General features: G+C 38.7%; 1 protein-coding gene across 12 annotated transcripts in view; it reads right to left on the bottom strand.

Annotated features, from left to right (window-relative positions):
• The window catches only part of NBEA (neurobeachin), a 684640-nt gene that overhangs the window by 25225 nt on the left and 641131 nt on the right, over positions 1-18284 (bottom strand). For 7 of the 12 annotated variants that reach the window (XM_023250717.2, XM_023250724.2, XM_019825374.3 and 4 more), the window contains 2 exons: positions 1296-1358; positions 882-971 (listed from right to left, as the gene is read on the bottom strand). In XM_023250717.2, coding sequence (XP_023106485.1) covers positions 882-971; positions 1296-1358 — 153 coding nt within the window. The remainder of the gene's footprint in view (positions 1-881; positions 972-1295; positions 1359-18284) is intronic. The other 5 variants (XM_011286341.4, XM_023250731.2, XM_019825380.3 and 2 more) reach the window with 1 other exon arrangement.

Here is an 18284-nt window from a genome sequence, read left to right as displayed (position 1 = left end):
ATTAAAAAAATTAAAAAAAGAAGTTTCTCAGAAAAAAAATTACCATTTTCAAACTAAAGAGGGAAATGTAATACACTTTGCTAGTAAACTGAAAAAGGGCTGTCTTGTTATGAAAAGGGAGCCTTGAAAATTCAGATTAGAATGAAAAGAATGTTCCCTTTTCCCTTGTAAAACTGGAATAAAAGTTTTAATATGAGTAGCTAATGACGATGATGACACCAGCTAACATTTATTGAGAATGTATTGTACTCCAGGTGCTGGTCTAAGTGCTTTCCAGTGTGAAGTCATGACATTCTGAGGGCAAATGGTATTTTTACTTTCACGTAACGGATGCTGAAACATCAACAGGGAGGTTGAATACCTTGCCCAAGTCATTCCCCAGCCAGAGGCAGAACCGGCGTTTGACCCAAGTGGCTCTGGAGCCCTTGTTCTTAACTCCACTATCTCTCTGCAGTGACTACAAATTACCTTTATGTGTCTTTCCTTTTCTTAAAACGAACTACCTCCCCCCTACTCCACCTTGTCCCAAAAGATTAAATTGGGCAATATCATATTGTGTTTATATTACATTTTCATCCTACTTTGTAAATCAAATCTAATTTTGGTGCCTGTATGCGTATGAATGAGTTTATGCAGAGGCACGTAGAGTCAGAGAAGAGGGCTGTTTTTGTGAATCCCAAATTAGGCTAGCGTTGCAGAACTTAAAGGTAAGAATTGCACTCCCTTCTGTTGCTCCATAGGGCATCAGCACATACTGAAGCCTGCAGAGTTGACCAATATTTTGAGAAGCCTTTAAAAATGCTGCTAAAATCACTGTTTTATTTGACCTGTACCCAGGTACAAAGAAAGCGGAAAACTTTCAGCAAGCTGCTACGTCTTACCAGGTGCATGGCTGAGCTCCGAGGTGGATGTGGCTCAATAAGCAACTGAGATGGCGTCTGTCCAAAGTTCTGTATCTGTGCCTCCATGGCCTGCAGGGGAAGGAGAGTGACTGTCACAATCAATATGCATCAACCAGAGAGGTCAACACACTCTCTGACAATGCAAGTGTATCCCAAGTCAGCCATGAAAGAAGTCCAGAAAATTCACCAGGCGCTCTTCTCTCGGGGTGCAGAATCATCCAAGTGTTAGTATTTTGTAGACAAGCTTTGCTTCTCCTTCCAAACATGCTTCCGTTAACCAAGTCACTATTCTTATTTAGAAGCTGGGGTTAAATGTGGAAATGTTAAACCTGTGAGTGCATGCATGCAGCGAAGACCAAAGAACACTTTTAACACTGAATACAGCATGTATACCTTAATAAAGTCCTTGGTAAGAAGGAACGTATGGGGATCTCTAATGAAATAAGCTTCTGGAATCTTGGGAAAAAAGAATGATACATAAAGTCCACCAATGATACAAAATAAAATTCAGAAAATCATATTTTCCAGTCAATACAGAGGGGCAATCACTATGACTTCTGTATGGACAAATTTTCACTACGAAAAATATATCTTGACATGCTATGCTATTTTAAGATGAAATGCTGAAATATTATGTAGTGTCTTATAAGGTATGGATATATTTCTCTCAAAAATTTTTTGAAATTTTGGAGATAACTAACCCAAAGAGGAAATAATTCTTTGGGCATCTTGAGCTACACAATATTTTATTAAAGCCTATGCAGATAGAAAAATTAATGAGATTTTATGGCTTCCAATGAATAAAAATAATTTTGGATCTCAAACTGTGTGGACTATATAACATGCCTTTTTTCTTTTTGGTGTGTATTTCAAAGACATAATCTTATAGGACATTTATGTATTTCTTCTATATATAAATTCCACTGGCAAAAAAATTCAATATACTAAGCTAGACTAACAGAAATATTTTTCCAAAATACTGTTAGCATGTAATTTAAGTCAACAAGGAGAAGCACAATATTTACAATGATCATTACTCTGTTACCATGCTAATTTTTCCCCTAAAATTGTGTGCAATTTGGTTGCACATAAAAGTGAAATACGAAACTCATTGCTGAGTGCTTAGGAGTGCAGGTAAGGTTGTAGATAGCTCTCGACACAGGACTGCCACTAATCGCATCACTATCTACAAATCTCATTTATAAAGTACTTAAATTTAACAATCTGTCTGCCTAGACTGCATTTCAAGAAAATGTTTATCAATAAAAATGTGAATTTTCAAATTTATTAGTAATATTAAACATGAATGCATCATTATCTGCCATATTTTAGCAATTGCATAAACGGGGCTTTGGTTCTTTTATTTGCAGAGGCAATAGGATGAATTATTAAATCTCTTTAAGTGCTGTCCAATTTTAATGTATCCATTTGTTTGCATGGTGTCCACTCATACACAAAGTGTGACTATTTAAGTAAATCGCACTCACAAAGATACCATCACACTTTATCTCCCCAGTGCAAGATTTATGATTATAAAAGAGGGAAGAGACCATTTCTGGCTAGGTTCACATCATGAACAATAAACTCTTGAGAATTACTTGAAAGAAAAAAAAAAGCAGCAATTTTATTGTTAAAGCTGCCCTGGTTAGAAAATTTCCAATACCCTAGCTTTATGTATCAAGAACAGCCAAAGTTGCTCTAACAATAGATAACTATGGCTTGTGTTTTTACTCCTCCAGAAAGAGGACTGGGGTGGGGGTGGGGAGACAGGGGTAAAATTAAACACAGTTTAGTCTCTTGGTCAGTGCCTATAATTAGTACATAGCCTTTAAATAGTCGCGGAAGGACTAAATCCACAAACATGCTTTGCTTGACTTTAATTTTGTTTCTGAAAGGGAAGTATTAAACAATAATAGAGAATCTTGTGAAACTCACTTAATTTCCAGAAATCTGTACAGTTCTCTTCAGGGGGCCCACCTCTGATTCTTTTTGGACTCAGTCAGAGTACATACACATATGTATTCTAAATGACTCTCAAATGGCATCAGGGTAAATATTAGGCTGTGATCAACCTAATATTGTGATCTTACCCTCTCATTAAGACAGTCTATTTCCTAAATTTAACATTTATTTTATTAAAAAAATTTTGCTTAATGTTTATTTTATTTTTGAGAGCGAGAGAGACAGAGCACGAGCAGGGGAGGGGCAGAGAGAAAGGGTGACACAGAATCTGAAACAGGCCCCAGGCTCTGAGCGGTCAGCACACCCTGACATGGGGCTTGAACTCACAAACTTCGAGACCATGATCTGAGCCGAAGTTGGTCACCTAACGAACTGAGCCACTCAGGTGCCCCAACACTTATTTTCTGTTTTAACGTTTATTTACTTTTGAGAGAGAGAGAGAGAGAGAGAGAGAGAGAGAGAGAGAGAGAGAATGTGAGCGGGGGAGGGGCAGCGAGAGAGGGAGACACAGAATCTGAAGCAGGCTCCAGGCTCTGAGCTGTCAGCACACAGCCTGACTTGGGGCTTGAACCCACGGACCATGAGATCATGACCTGAGGTGAAGTCAGATGCTTAACCAACTAAACCACCCAGGTGCCTAACATTTATTTATTTATTTTTTTATACTAAATGCAATCCCCCTCCCTTGTAACTCCCATGCCTTCATGACCTAAAAGTTCTTATTCCAGCATTTACCTTTTAGCTATCTTGTAATCCTGTCTGTAACCCTCATAATTCCTTACTCTCTGATTTGAAAACATATAGGTCTTTCTGACCTTGAAAAAGCACACTGCCTCCTCTGAGTTCTATTTCTTGTCATTACCAACATGTTTGAATGGGAAGTGAGCACCTACTGGTTTTCTTCACCTGTTCCCCCGTCATATGTTTTCTGTCCTTCCCCCACTTTTGGAAAGTCATCAATGTCTTCTTTCTGTCAAGAGGGAGTGTGCCCTCTTGGGAGGGTGCCCGGACATGTACACATACCATTCTGTAATCTGGGAAGCACAGCAACTGAGTGGTTGTTCTGAGAACTACTCCCTGATGTATGAGAAAATGCCTCCCCTCCATGTAAACCTTAGGCAGGGTTCTAAATTCTTTCCAGAATCCCTAAATCATAATGAATGCCCTCCATATTCTCATAGCACTGTTTTTTCCTTTATCATGAAATTCAACGCACAGTGCTTTACAGAGTTCTCTTTGCTCAGACTGTTAACCTTTGCAGGTCAGGGCTGTGACTTGGTCCTAACAGAGTCCAAAAACATCTGCTGAGTCTAGCAGTGGGGCAGCGGGGGGACATTTGTGCAGAACTGAAAGCTCGGAAAAGGAAAAGCATAGTAATGGAGGAAACATCAGAGTTCTTTCCTTTTACAATTCAATACCACCAAAACAATGAAGTTAACAAACGTTGTTAAATGGTTACTCTATGCTGAGGGATAAAAAATCAGAGGCCAGCCTGCCCTCAAGAAGCTTTCAGCCTATGGGGACATAAGATGAGTAGTAATCAGGGCACACAGGAGGTGGCAGGAGCACGGTGGAGGCCAGCACCAAGTGCGAGGGAGCCCAGGAGTGATGACTACATCAGACCCAGGGTGGAGGAAGGGGCAGGGAGAGGAGGGCTGTCAGGAAAGGGGCTTTCAAAAAAGGACATGAGCTGAGGTCTGAGTGTTAGGTAGGAATTGGTGAGTCAACAGCAAAAAAGGAAAATCAGAAACTGCATTTGAAAAAATTCAGCACATTTTCATTTTTCTATGCATTGTTCTGCGTGGGTTGAAGAGACATAATGCTACCTAGTTTCATTTATTCATAAAACATACACTTCTTGAGCACCTACTGTGTACTGGGTATCATTTTAGACATCTGTGATACTCATCAAACAAAACAGAGATTCCTGCTCTTGTAGAGGTTACATTCTAGCCAGGATGACATAGGAGCTTACATTCAGCCAGATGTCATGTGCCTGTATCCTTGGGCTAGAATCAGCCTACGGGCATGGTTTCCATCTGAGCCAACATTTACAGGTCAGGAAATTTCATACAACAAATTGGATTTTTTGGCTTCTCTCAAAAAAACCAGAAGAGCTGGTTCATCAGCATTCTCGCACAGCCACACTTGTCTGGTGCTAAGCCACCGGGGCCCTTTTGTAATGCCCACCACTCGCAGGACCCCAGCATGTATCATTACCTCCTGGCCTGCTTCACTAGTTTAGTCCCTGTCTGACTTCTACAGACCTCGGCATTTGTTAATCCTTTTAAAATCTACTACCAAAACGTTAATTTGTATTAGAAGGAATCTATTGCTTTATACATCTACTGTAGTCCTGCCCTCATCCTTGGGATATGTGGTCCAAGACCCCAAAGAATGCCTGAAACTGTGGATAGTACTGAACCCTACATATGCTCTGTTTTATCCTATACCTACATACCTATGTTAAATTAATAAATTACGCACAGTGAGAGATTTAACACCAATAACCCCTGATAAAATAGAGCAGTGATAATATACTGTAATAAAAGTTACATGAATGTGGTCTCTCTTTCAAAATACCTCATTGCACTGGACTCACCTTTCTTCTTAAGATGACAATGAGAGATGGTACAATGCCTGTCTGATGAGATGAAGTGAGCTAATCAAGTAGGCACTGTGATCTAAGGTCACCGCTGCTGACCTTCTGACGCTAAGTCAGAATCACTGCTTCGAGACCATGGCTGACTGAGGGTAACTGAAGCAGTGGAAGGTGAAACAGTGGATAAGGGGAGACCGTTGCATTGCAATTTCCACGAAGAAAGAATGAACTAATGTATTTGTGAGCTCATGATTTTTACAATGTGTATGGCAAGAGTAACACTCGGGAAATAGGCCTGCCAACCTAACTTAATCGAAGCTAAGATGTTCTCCATTATTAGAAGCATCGTTAATTTATACACTATTAAGAAGTAAAAAGATGTTGCCAATTAAACTGTGATACACTGTTGATTGTAAAACACACTGCAGTTTGGAGTGTTGAGATATGACAATGACACGCATCTCAGAATCAATAAGTTATCATAACTTTTTACATGTAATACAGTGAGGTAAGTCTTATGTATTTCATACAAACTTATCACAAGCAACAGGCTTAGAACAGTGAATTTTTCAAAACAAATGTGACTGACAAAATCTTTGGTATTTTACGAATATGGAAGACCATGTATTTATCTGAGGGCAACTCTTCGGTGGGATAACATGAAAATATTGATCTGCCTTTACCTTCATGGGCCTCTGTACTTGCTGAATGTGGTATCTTAACTACAGCTGCTTATGTGCATCCACTTTAATTAACTGTGTGTGTGTTTTCTCTCTTATAACGCCACCCAAATCAAGACACAGGGCTTTGGCACCGAACTGGAAATTTCCACATCTTGATCTGGGTAGTATCTACGTGGGAATATACGTATGTGATGATACTGCCCTCTTCCCCCTCCACAGTAAATTTTTCCCACTCCTCATCCTCTGCCAGGCTAATCACTATTTTGATGATAATTAAATTACACCATCAAAATTATCATCGATTATTTTTTCTTTTGTTGAACTTCTTATAAATAGAATCATATGGCACCTATTTTTGTGTCTGCCTTTACAAAAAAGTTTATTTTTGAGAGAGAGACAGAGAGAGAGAGAGAGAGAGAGAGAGAGAGAGAGAGAGAGAATGGGGGAGGGGCAAAGAGAGGAGGACAGAATCCCAAGCAGGCTCCATACTGTCCGTACAGAGCAGGATGAGGGGCATGATCCCAGGAACTGGGAAATCATGATATGAGCCAAAATCAAGAGCCTGACGCTGAACCAATTGAGCCATCCAGGCACCCTCCCCACTGCCTTTAAAAAAATTTTTTTTAATGTTTATTTATTTGAGAGAGAGAGAGACAGAGCATTCCACTTCCAGGGGCGTGGCAGAGAGAGAGGGAGACACAGAATCCGAAGCGGGCTCCAGGCTCTGAGCTGTCAGCACAGAGTCCAACATGGGGCTCGAACCCATGAACCGTGAGATCATAATCTGAGCTGAAGTCAGATGCTTAACCAACTGAACCACGCAGGCACTCCATGTGTCTGATTCTTGACACGTATCTCACAGCACATGAGTTCAAGTCCCGCATTGGATTCTGCGATGACAGTGTGGAGCCTGCTTGGGACTCTCTCTCTTTCCCTGTCTCTCTGCCCCTCCCTTGCTGCCGTGAGAGCAAGTGAGCTCTCTCTCTCTCTCAAAATAAATAAACTTAACAAAAAATAAATCCTTAGAAGAGGAAGTGAAATGCTGTGGTTTATGTGTATTATATGTATGCCTGTTAATAGGAAAGATTTCATAGCCAAGGTAAAAGAAAATACAGTGACACATAAGTTATAGTTCAGATTGATATTCAAATGACTGATAAATTCAAAATATTCTAAAAGAAAGAAATTACTATTTAGGTGAATAAGCATGCTTTCTCTCCCTCCTTGGGTTTACTAGTATCTAGCATTCACCTCTTCTGGTACCCAGTAGATAAAAACTTTGATTAATCTTGTCTTTTCCACAATGCAGGTACATTTAACCCAATACATTTTTCTCCTGTAGAATCTTTACAACTTCTAGTCTTTTTTGTAAATGTAATTTAATACTGTCTTTCTGATGAAGTGTCATAAGGTCTAAGTGCCATGAGAGAGAGTGTGAGGAAGCTAATAAGGGAGGCTGTCAAATGACCTATTTCATTCATTTTGCTTGGTCTGTGCAATCTTTTAAACTTTTCCAGAAAAGTAAGCACTTTATAAAGTGCTACAGGTTGTGCTACCCACAATGCAAATATCAGACTATGTTCAAATTACCAGTCAATTATTGACAATTTTCAGAAAATTCAAGGAAAAAACAGCAGAAGTGCTTCCTTGGGAACACAGAAGAGGATTTTCCAAAAATTTCCTTAGGATTGTGTTCATCTCGCTTTATAGCTTGTACTTAGCAAGATTTTACTTGAATGCTTGAAAGTAGATATTCTTTTTTTTAACCAGAAAATACAACTTTGACATACAATTAAAAATATATATGTGATTTATATCATCTTTCTGTTCTATCTCCAATTCTACTAATTAGATACCAATTAGGGAAAAAAAACCCAGGATTTTGAGAAATCTGAAATGATAAAAGAAAAGATTACTTAATGGCAGACTGTATTTTAACTGATATGCTTTTGCTTCTGGTTTATTGTTATAATAAAACAAGATCATATAAAGCATTACTTTTTAATGCTAGAAAAACAGAAGCAAAATAAATCAAGAAAATAATATCTGCACTTTATTATTTCTTGCTTTACAAACATTAAACTATATAAAAAATTAAAATGCTATTTTATATTCAACCGCTTCTAGTTTTTCACAGAGACTACACAAGAAAAGAACAAACATGTTTCTTTTTGTTTCAACAATAAACTGCATTAAGTTAAGTCTATGCAAGCAAAATTATTAGAATATTTAAGCAAATACCTAGTAACTCAAGTAAAAAAGAACTACATTTGCTTTAACTATCAGACTATGTCAGACAATATTGAGGGAGTGGATTCTGATTTGTTCATTTACCTGCCTCAGTGCTTGGTTTTCTTCTTTGAGTATAAACGTAAAAACAATGAAGAGGAGAATCATCCTCCTGCTGATTCCTATTTCCTCCTTGGATTGATGAATCATGAGGATGATATTACATATGTGACTTAACAAATGAACCAGAACAGTGAACGTGAAAAGCAAGCACGATGTCCTTGGGATAGAAAACGTTCTTTCCAGAATAGTTTGTCTTCAAATTAGGTCCGTGCCATTGGTGGCAAAGCTCACTCAATTTTTATATTTAGAAATAAGTATAGGTCAACTCAGGTAGGAGAAGTACATGCATTTCAATGTGGCAGGTAGTGGCCGTTCTACCCTGGATGCCTTAAAGAAACTTGCCTAGAGCAGTGACTAACTCAGGGGAAACACGAAAGTTAGCTGGACCGTCTTCCTTGCCCCCAGAGACGGGCCTCCAGAGACTGCATCCGGGGTACTCTCTTGCTCTCTACTTTCCACTCTTTTCGGCCAATGAGAACTCAGGACAGGAGATAGGGAGGTGTAAAACTCACTGTGTGGGTCTCCCTTGCCAGGTCCCAGTTTGCCAGTGGTTGGGTCACATTCTTCTTCCAAAGGCCATAGCTCCTGTGGGGCCACCGCTTTCCCAGGGTTACCTCTCTTGGCACGTTGTGGTAACGGCTCCCTCCCTGTGTATGCTCAGGCCCCAGGGTGGCCCCTAGATGTTACCCCTGCATGCTTCACTTCCCCCTTGTTCATCTGCTTTGTCCTGCCCATAGTTTTGTAAATAGGATACTATCAACCTCTCTCCATTATCCCTTTAAATTTCTTTTAAATTGTGATAAAATATATATAACAGAAACCTTGCCATCTTAACAATTTTCAAAGTACACACTTCAGTAGTGTTGTATACATTCGTATTGCTGTACAACCAGTCCCTACAACTCTTTGGATCTTTCAGAACTGAGACACTGTACCCATTAACAACTCCCCATTTGCTCCTCCCCGCCAGCCCCCAGAAACCACTCTTTCACTTTCTGTCTCTTTGATTTTGACTCTTCTAGGTACTTCATATAAGTGGAATCATATAGTATTTGTCATGTGACTGGCGTATTTCACTTAGCATAACATCCTCAAGGTTCATCTTTGTTGAAGCCTGTGTAAGAAGTTCCTTCCTTTTTAAGGCTGAGTGATACTCCACTGTGTGTCCACACCACAGTTTTATGGGTTCGTGAATCTGCTGATGGACACTTGGGCTGCTTCCACCCTTTGACTACTGTGAATAATGCTGCTATGAACATGGGTGTGCAAATATTTCTTCAAAATCTTGCTCTTAGGTCTTTTGGGTATATACCCAGAAATGAAATCGCTAGATCATACAGTAGCTCTATTTTTAAATTTTGAGGAACTTCCATACTGTTTTCCAGAGAGGCTGCACCATTTTACAATCCCACAATAGTGCATAAGGGTTTTTATTTATTTAAAAAAAATTAATGTTTATTTATTTTTGAGACAGAGAGAGCGAGCATAAGAAGGGGAGGGGCAGAGAGAGAGGGAGACCCAGAAGCAGAAGCAGGCTCCAGGCTCTGAGCTGTCAGCACAGAGCAGGACACGGGGTTGGAACTCATAAATGGTGAGATCATGACTTGAGCCGAAGTCGGATGCTTAACCTACTGAGCCACCCAGGTGCCCCTCAATTTATTTTTTGTAAGTGTTTATTTATTTTGAGAGAGAAAGCGCATGAGTGGGGAGGGGCAGAGAGAGAGGGAGACAGAGAATCCTGCAGTGTCAGCACACAGCCCGACATGGGCCTTGATCCCAGGAACCATGAGATCATGATCTGAGCTGAAGTCAAGAGTTGGACACTGAACTGACTGAGCCACCCAGGTGCCCCAGGGTTCCAATTTCTCCATGTCTGCTCCAACACTTGCTATTTTATGTTTCTTGCATTGTTTGATACTAGCCAACCTAACGTGTATGAGGTAGTATGTCACTGAGGTTTTGATCTGCATTTCCCTAATGATGAGTGATGTGAAGGATCTTTCCAGGGTGGAGCGCCTGGTTGGCTCAGTCGGTTAAGCATCCGACTTTGGCTGAGGTCATGATCTCATGGTTTGTGAGTTCAAGCTCTGGGTCGGGCTCTGTGCTGGCAGCTGGAGCCTGCTTTGGATTCTGTGTCTCCCTCTCTCTCTGCCCCTGCCCCGCTTGCATTCTGTCTCTCTTCTCTCTCAAAAATAAATAAACATTAAAAAGAAAAAAAGAATCTTTCCATGTGCTTTTTGGTCATTTGTGTATCTTTTTTGGAGCCTTCATTATTCCTTGAGAGGGTGACGCACTGTGATGGATACAAATAGAACTGATATTCAGGTATATTATATAAGGGAAATCCTGGCTACTGTTTGCTTCATTCCTGGGTGAGACTAACCAAAATATGATTACATCCAAGCAAGAGGCATTTTCATTGAGGATTTAAAATATTTTGGATAGGGGTGCCTGGGTGGCTCAGTCAGTTAAGCGCCCAGCTTTGGCTCAGGTCATGATCTCACTGTTCATGAGTTCGAGCCCAGCACCGGGCTCTGTGCTAACAGCTCAGAGCCTGGAGCCTGCTTCAGGTCTGTCTCTCTCTGTCTCTGTCTCTGTCTCTCTCTCTCTCTGCCCCTCCTCTGCTCGCATTCTATCTCTGTCTCTCAAAAATAAATAAACATAAATATTTAAAAAATACTTTGGGGATAAATACTATCATAAGCTTTTGGGGGAATGCCATTGAGTCTCTTGGCAATCTATACTCATTAATCCTCAGGAAGAGAATGAAAACACTCTTTTCTGGATAAGTTACTGATTGATCTACCTAGAAGCAAGAGTTTTACCAGATGATGTCTTAAGGATTCTTCCAGGTTTTTGGTTCTGTGTTCACTTTTGGGTTGATCATTAAATAGTAATTAAGTAAAGGACTCAACGCAGAAATGCTCAGTGACATATGAGAGGAATCAGTACAATGTACCTGCCAAATTTTCCCTGGTTGAATAAATTTATATAAAGCAACTCTATGCTGGGCAATTCAGGAAGCAGAAGTTAGGGGAGGGGGAGGAGGAGGAACAAGACAGCAGTAGAAGTACAGGTGATGACCTTCCCCCACCAGACAAAATAAGTTCACTTGGAGTGTCTGATCATGGAAAGAAAATAATAATAAAAGTAATAAAAGCTGAAAAGATTTGCTTGGAAGTAGAATGACATCAAGACAAAGGTTCACCAGGTGGTGGTATAAACATTACAAAATGAAACCATACACTTTTATTAGGTTAAATTCAAATTAAAAATAGTATTGTGTGTATTTGGCAGAACAAAGTGCTCTTCTTTGATACTGACATAAATGGGAAACAGTAATTTAGATATACTATACTGAGATTTCAAATGGCTATAAGTAGGCTCATTATCAATATGTTTAAAACCTTTAAAAATGAGTTCTAAACATCTAACTGAAATGCTTAGGTATTTAGATTGAGTAATATCTACTTCCACAAATTGAAGCATGCAATATGTTTTGAATAACTGTTAATTTATGCTAAGGTACCAACTGTGTAATATAACTGAAATCTATGTTAATAGAAGATAAGGAAATCCCTTCCAGCTATTTCTAGTGCAAACAGCAGGCTGCAATTTTCACCCTTCTTCCTGGTGTAAAACATGACTTTAGATGCTTGTGAAAGCACTTGCTGTTAATTTCTGAAAATCAATAATTAGCACTTCTCAACACTACACAATAAAAATAACACAAAGATGAGAAAAAGCACACCTCACATAAATGACACATATCCCACTTTGACTAGCTGCATTATTTATGCTTCTCTAGTGGACGATTGATGACCATGGACTAGCTAAGGACTGCAGTAATTACAAGGAGAAAAGATAAACCTAAATTAAAGATTTATTCACTAATCAAAATTAAATGTGTGTCATTAATTTTCTTGATACTAATTTCTACATAGGAACTTTATTCATTGAATCTTTGCAATGCAAGCCTTATTACTGTGGATGAGGACACATAAGCAGGCACATTTGAATGTATACTCTTACTTACTAGTTTTAAGATCATAATATTCTTCTTGCTCCCCAAATGAATACCTAATGTGCATCTCCACTCCCATAATTTAAAATGTAGGGGTTTTCTTTCTATTTATTTTATTTTATTTTATTTTATTTCTATTTTAATTTGGGTTTTGAATTTGCTAACATTTTTATAAGTCAGTAAAACCTCCAGTAATTATAGGGGGAAAATTAAGATGGTTTTAAGAAATCTTTATCAGCCATTTTGTTGATCATTTCTTGCAATCATGTCTCAGAATAAATTCCCAGGAGAAAAACCCTGATCATCCCCCATATGAAGACAATTAGGCATCGTGGCCCTTGTAAATGGACAACATCAGGCTACAACCCACTCAAGCGATCCACTAGGGGCGTGTTGCTATCCCTTGTCAGATAGAAAAAAGGAATCAGAAATGGGGGAAGGAAAAGACAAGGGATAACAAATTCACAGAAAGAATAAGCAATGCCCACAAGGCCATCAGTGTTGTCACTACAAATACCTTCATTTACATTATCAGGATGGAAAGTGGGTTAATTTCTTCCTTATAAATTTTATGAGTTCATTTTCTTTTTTTTTTTAATTTTTTTAATGTTTATTTATTTTTGAGACAGAGCATGAACAGGCGAGGGGCAGAGAGAGAGGGAGACACAGAATGTGAAACAGGCTCCAGGCTCTGAGCTGTCAGCACAGAGCCCGACGTGGGGCTCGAACTCACGGACCCGTGAGATCATGACCTGAGTCGAAGTCGGACGCTCAACCGACTGAGCCACCCAGGCGCCCCTATGAGTTCATTTTCTAGGAAAGCCAACACTGTAGCTGTTTTGGTTAAAGACATGTCTGTCTCGTTGGTTCGTGACAGCCTTATCATGTCAGTTTTCTGTAGTAGTAGGAATGTTTCAGCAAGAAGATAAAGTAAAAACTGAAGGGATCTATTCTACTTCCTTTGGGCATATTCTCATTATAGTAGATCCAAAGGAATGCTTTGTTATCCCTACCAGATCAAAGAAAGAGATAAACGAAGAAAACTTAATAGAAGACCAAGAAAGATTAGTAACAAAAAAAATAGACTAAAAATATCACACTTTTATGATGACTGGTAATATTAAAATTTAATATTTAATATTTCCTGCATAAATAGATAGATGTGTATATATGGATAAATACATAAATAAATACATAAATAAATAAATAAAGATTGACCTGTATGTTCTAATAGTTGGCCAGCAAAACAGCCTTTTATGAGAGGCTTGTGTGTATACCTCTCACTGTCGAAGAGAAATCATTTAAGTCACTTTTCAGTTTGGCAGTGTCGACAGTACATACAATGATATAGAGAAGTGAATTACTAAACCAAAAGTTCTTCCAAGATACTTCATTTAATTACGCTTTTAGGTAACACTAACCAATGTTTGTGTAGTCCTTTATGGTTTACAAAGTATTTCCCTACATCTTTTCTCATATGGTCCTCAAATCCAGATCTATGAGTTAGGTACCATTTCTGTTATCATTTTATAGGTGGGAAAACCAAGGCATACAAAAGTGACTCACTTAATGTCACTCAAATTGTAATGATGGACTGTGATAAAATCTATCATCTGGTTTACACCTTTCTATCATTTTTTATTGCCTACTACGTACTATATAATCATACTCTGAGGCAGACAGGCTTGAGTAATTATATCCATGATTGTAAGGGTGATCAGTTTTAGAAACAATTTCAGAATGAAATGATCTTCACTCATGAGTACGGTAAAAAAAATTGTGGCATTTGATTTGTATTCTCTACTAACCAGCTATTGACTATGGCATGATCCTCTTGTGCCTTTGGAACTCTTAAATACAGATAAAACTTATGTTTTTCTGAGAAGTGGTTAGAATAAACAATGAACAAAATGGCTGAGAATGATTTCTTAAAGCCATCGCAAAATATCCCCTGTAGTTCCGGGAACTTTCACTGAGTTGAGACTTTCAAGAAATTCGAAAGCATAAACAAAATAGAAAGAAAAACCTTAGAGGTTAAATTAGTGAAATGGGAATACACATTAGGGGTTCCTTATTTTGAAGAATCATTTTGAAAGTAAGAAGAGTATCATCCCTAAAACTAGTAAGTATTAGTAAATATTGTTATTTTAAAATTCCTACAAAGTAGTGGGTATAAAGCAACTCTGACCTGAGAATCAGGAGACCTCACCTGGTTCTAAATCTGGCTCTGATACTACATGGATGGATGTCCTTGGAAAAATTATTTAGTGAGAATGTTAGGCTAGATTAATGGTTTCAACTGGGAATGCATATGAAATGCCTGCAAAGATTTTTTTTTCTTCAAAATAAATTTGCTTGAACCTTCTCCCTGGATATCCTAAGATGCCCATGGGATGGGGAATGAGACAGTGGATAAGTAGTTAGATGGGGTTAGATGGATATGGCAGGTGTACTTGAAGTTTATTTGTTTTTGAGAAGGGGGGGGGAAGCGAGCATGAGTGGGGGAGGGGCAGAGAGAGAGGGAGACAGAGCATCCCAAGCAGGCTCCATGCTGTCAGCACAGAGCCTGCCGTGGAAGCTTGAACTCAAGAACCATGAGATCATGACCTGAGCCGAAATCATGAACTAACTGAGCCACCCAGGTGCCCAGATATGGCAGGTATACTTAAAAATAGCTGAAGGGCTAGGGATATAGAAGAAATTAGAGTTAAAAATCTGAAACTGAGTGATAGGTACATGAGGGTTCATCATATCATTCTCTTTACTTTTGTAGGGGTTGAGGAGCTTTCCAGATCTTCTTACACACCTTTAGTAGACAGTGCTTCTTAAACTTTAATGTCTCAGACAAATCACTGGGGGCCTCCTAAAATACATGTTCTGACTTAGTAGTTTGGGAAGGCCTGAGTCTAAAGTTCTCACAAGTGCCCAGGTGATGGTGATACTGTTGGTCTATGAACTACATTTGAGTAGAAAGGAGTTAGAACACCACCGGACCAGAAATTATTAACTAGAATATTCTATTTCCTAAGCAGGTCATAGGATAAAGGCTCTCAGCCATCATTTGGCAAGTAAAAATATGAAGCAAACCACATAATTTTTATTCACATGTGAAAGTAGTAAGAAAGAATATTCATTACCATGCTTAAAATTACTGCTCAAATAGTCACTTGAGCTCATCTATGAAATAATGTGTCTAGAAGATTATGATGTAAGCCAAGACTTAAGACAATTTAAATAATATCTAATATCCAACAGATCTGGTGTTTACATATTAAGAAGAGCTTTGTACCAGAACTGTTCTGTCATGTTTCTGCCCAGAGGCTGTCATGATAAAGTTTATTATCAGTTACTGCTTTACAAGTATAAAATAAGTTAAGCTGTCATATTTTTCTCAGGCAAAGATCCTAAGCTGTCAAAGAATGTCAATTTTAAATCTGACATAGAGAAGAAAATTATCTGTTATTCTGACCTCTAATTTCTTGACATTTTAATGCCATAATTGCTGTGGTTAGTGCTGCTTCATGATTTCACCTGTCAAGGAAGAATGAATCAATAACCTTAAGCCATTTCTCAAATTTTAGCACTGACCTCAAAGCTCAAAGTTATAGGCAGACTGTGGGATATGGCAGGTTGTGGGATATGTATTATGTGTATATATATATATACATATATATACATGTATATATATATATATACATATATATATACATATATACATGTATATATATACGTATATATATGTATATGACATATACAGATATTCATACAGTAAATATTTATTTTTTTAAATAAGTGTTTAAGCATCAAAAAATTCATCTTCTTTAGGCTAGTTGCAGTTTAGTATAACTATAGTCTTCCTTTGGTTTTATCTACGTGAAATGTAATGATCTTAGTATTTTAAAAATACAAAGACAAACATTATCAAGTAAAAGAAATTCACTAAGGTCAATAAGAGGGTTAATATTTTGAACACGTCTTTTTTTCAAGAGTTTGTGTCCCACTGTTTAGGTAGGTATCAACTTTCTTAAGTCATGGTGCCATAGCCCAGACCTCTGGGATCTCAACATTGATGTTTTCATAAAAGATGCCTCCCAGAGGGAAATGTATATGTAAGGGGGTATAGATGGCTACCAAGCAACAAATATACTGCACTTCATTCCACTTATCTGCAGAGTTGTATTGTGCGACAGTAGATCTTAAGTGCTTTTTGGGCTGGCAAACATACGTCGTGTTTACAGAGACAGCAATTGAGGTGGAGGGAGCTAGATGACTTGGTTGACATTAGATAGCTCACAGATTTTAGGTGGGTTCCCATCTGTTGCAGGTTCTTAAATATTAGTGCAGAACTTTTGGGGGGAATATGTTAGTTCTGTAGGGTAGATGAGATAAGGATGGGGAGTAGGGAGAAGGACAGTTAGCTACTATCCCTTGATATCATTCAGTCTGCTATGGCTACACCATTATAAGCAGCCTCTAGTGATCTTAAGGAAATAAAGTATCTTCCTAAGCAGTCTTGAGTTGACACAGGTCCTCAGGGTCAGAGCAAATGTTACTCTCTGCTGGTGGGTGCTTGGGCCTACGCTGGCTGGGGGAGGGAAGGTCGTTGTGTTCCAAGCATGTGCTCCCTTAGCAAGTATCCTGAGAACTGACATCAGTGTGTTTGGGTCAGGGAGGCAGGTGAGGAGCCGGGGTGGGAGAACATCTCTATCACAGAATGAGTCTGGGAGTTTCTCTAGTGGAACCTTGGTGCTCAGCAATTAGGCGCTCAGACTGAGACTGCCAGAAGGAAAGAGTCCTGAATTCTGGTCCCCTAGTGCTCGGCAGTCTGCCTCACTAGGACAGAACCAGGAGCAGAAGCATACTGTTCAGACAGTCTATCTAATAAGCAAACATCATGGCTGAACCATTCCCAACCAACCAAAATTTTTAAAAAATTACACATTTTCATGTAATGTTTCATTAGGAAGTCTTATAACTTGATAATTAAGGCCTATGCATAGTGTTTCCCCTCCACTGTCCACAGCAATGGTGTGATATCTTATAGAAACAAGTATTTTTATAGAATTCAAATAATAAACACTATATCCATGTAAAGAAAGTCTCCATTCGAATTCCATTTTCTCTTTATTCCCATTTATCTCTTTATTTACTCTCATTTGAATATAAAAAAGTCTGGTATTATTCTGTCAATGGTAATGCGGTCTTGTACTTTCATTATGTACAATATGATTAAAATATTATATTTTGCCCAAGAGGATTAACTTGCAACTTTCTTTACAAGGATAGAACTTTATAATGGATAAAAATGTGTAATAAAAATGTGTAATTTGCTCCTGTAATATTCAGGAGCAAAATGGTTTATGATATTTAAAATTTTTGACAGAGAGAGAGAGAGAGAGAGAGGAGAGACAGAGCATGAGTGGGGGAGGGGCAGAAAGCGAGGGAGACACAGAATCTGAAACAGGCTCCAGGCTCTGAGCTGTCAGCGCAGAGCCCGTGGCGGGGCTCAAACTCACAGACCACGAGATCCTGACCTGAGCAGAAGTCAGACGCTCAACCGACTGAGCCACCCAGGCATCCCAGATGATATTTAAAAGTCAAAAAGCAACTTGGAGCTGGTCTTGGAATAAAACAATAAGCTATTCCAAGTGTTTTCTTTTTTTTCTGATCCTATACATATTGGGTCTAAAAGGGGAATACAATCTGTAATGCGTTTACAGAACTGGACATGTGTTAAACAAAGGCATATTGTGAACAGA

This window comes from Felis catus, chromosome A1 (assembly GCF_018350175.1).
Source record: "Felis catus isolate Fca126 chromosome A1, F.catus_Fca126_mat1.0, whole genome shotgun sequence".
In the NCBI taxonomy this organism is placed as follows: Eukaryota; Metazoa; Chordata; class Mammalia; order Carnivora; family Felidae; genus Felis; species Felis catus.
The sequence above is the reverse complement of the archived record's forward strand: the minus strand, read 5'-3'. Positions and strand labels throughout refer to the sequence as shown.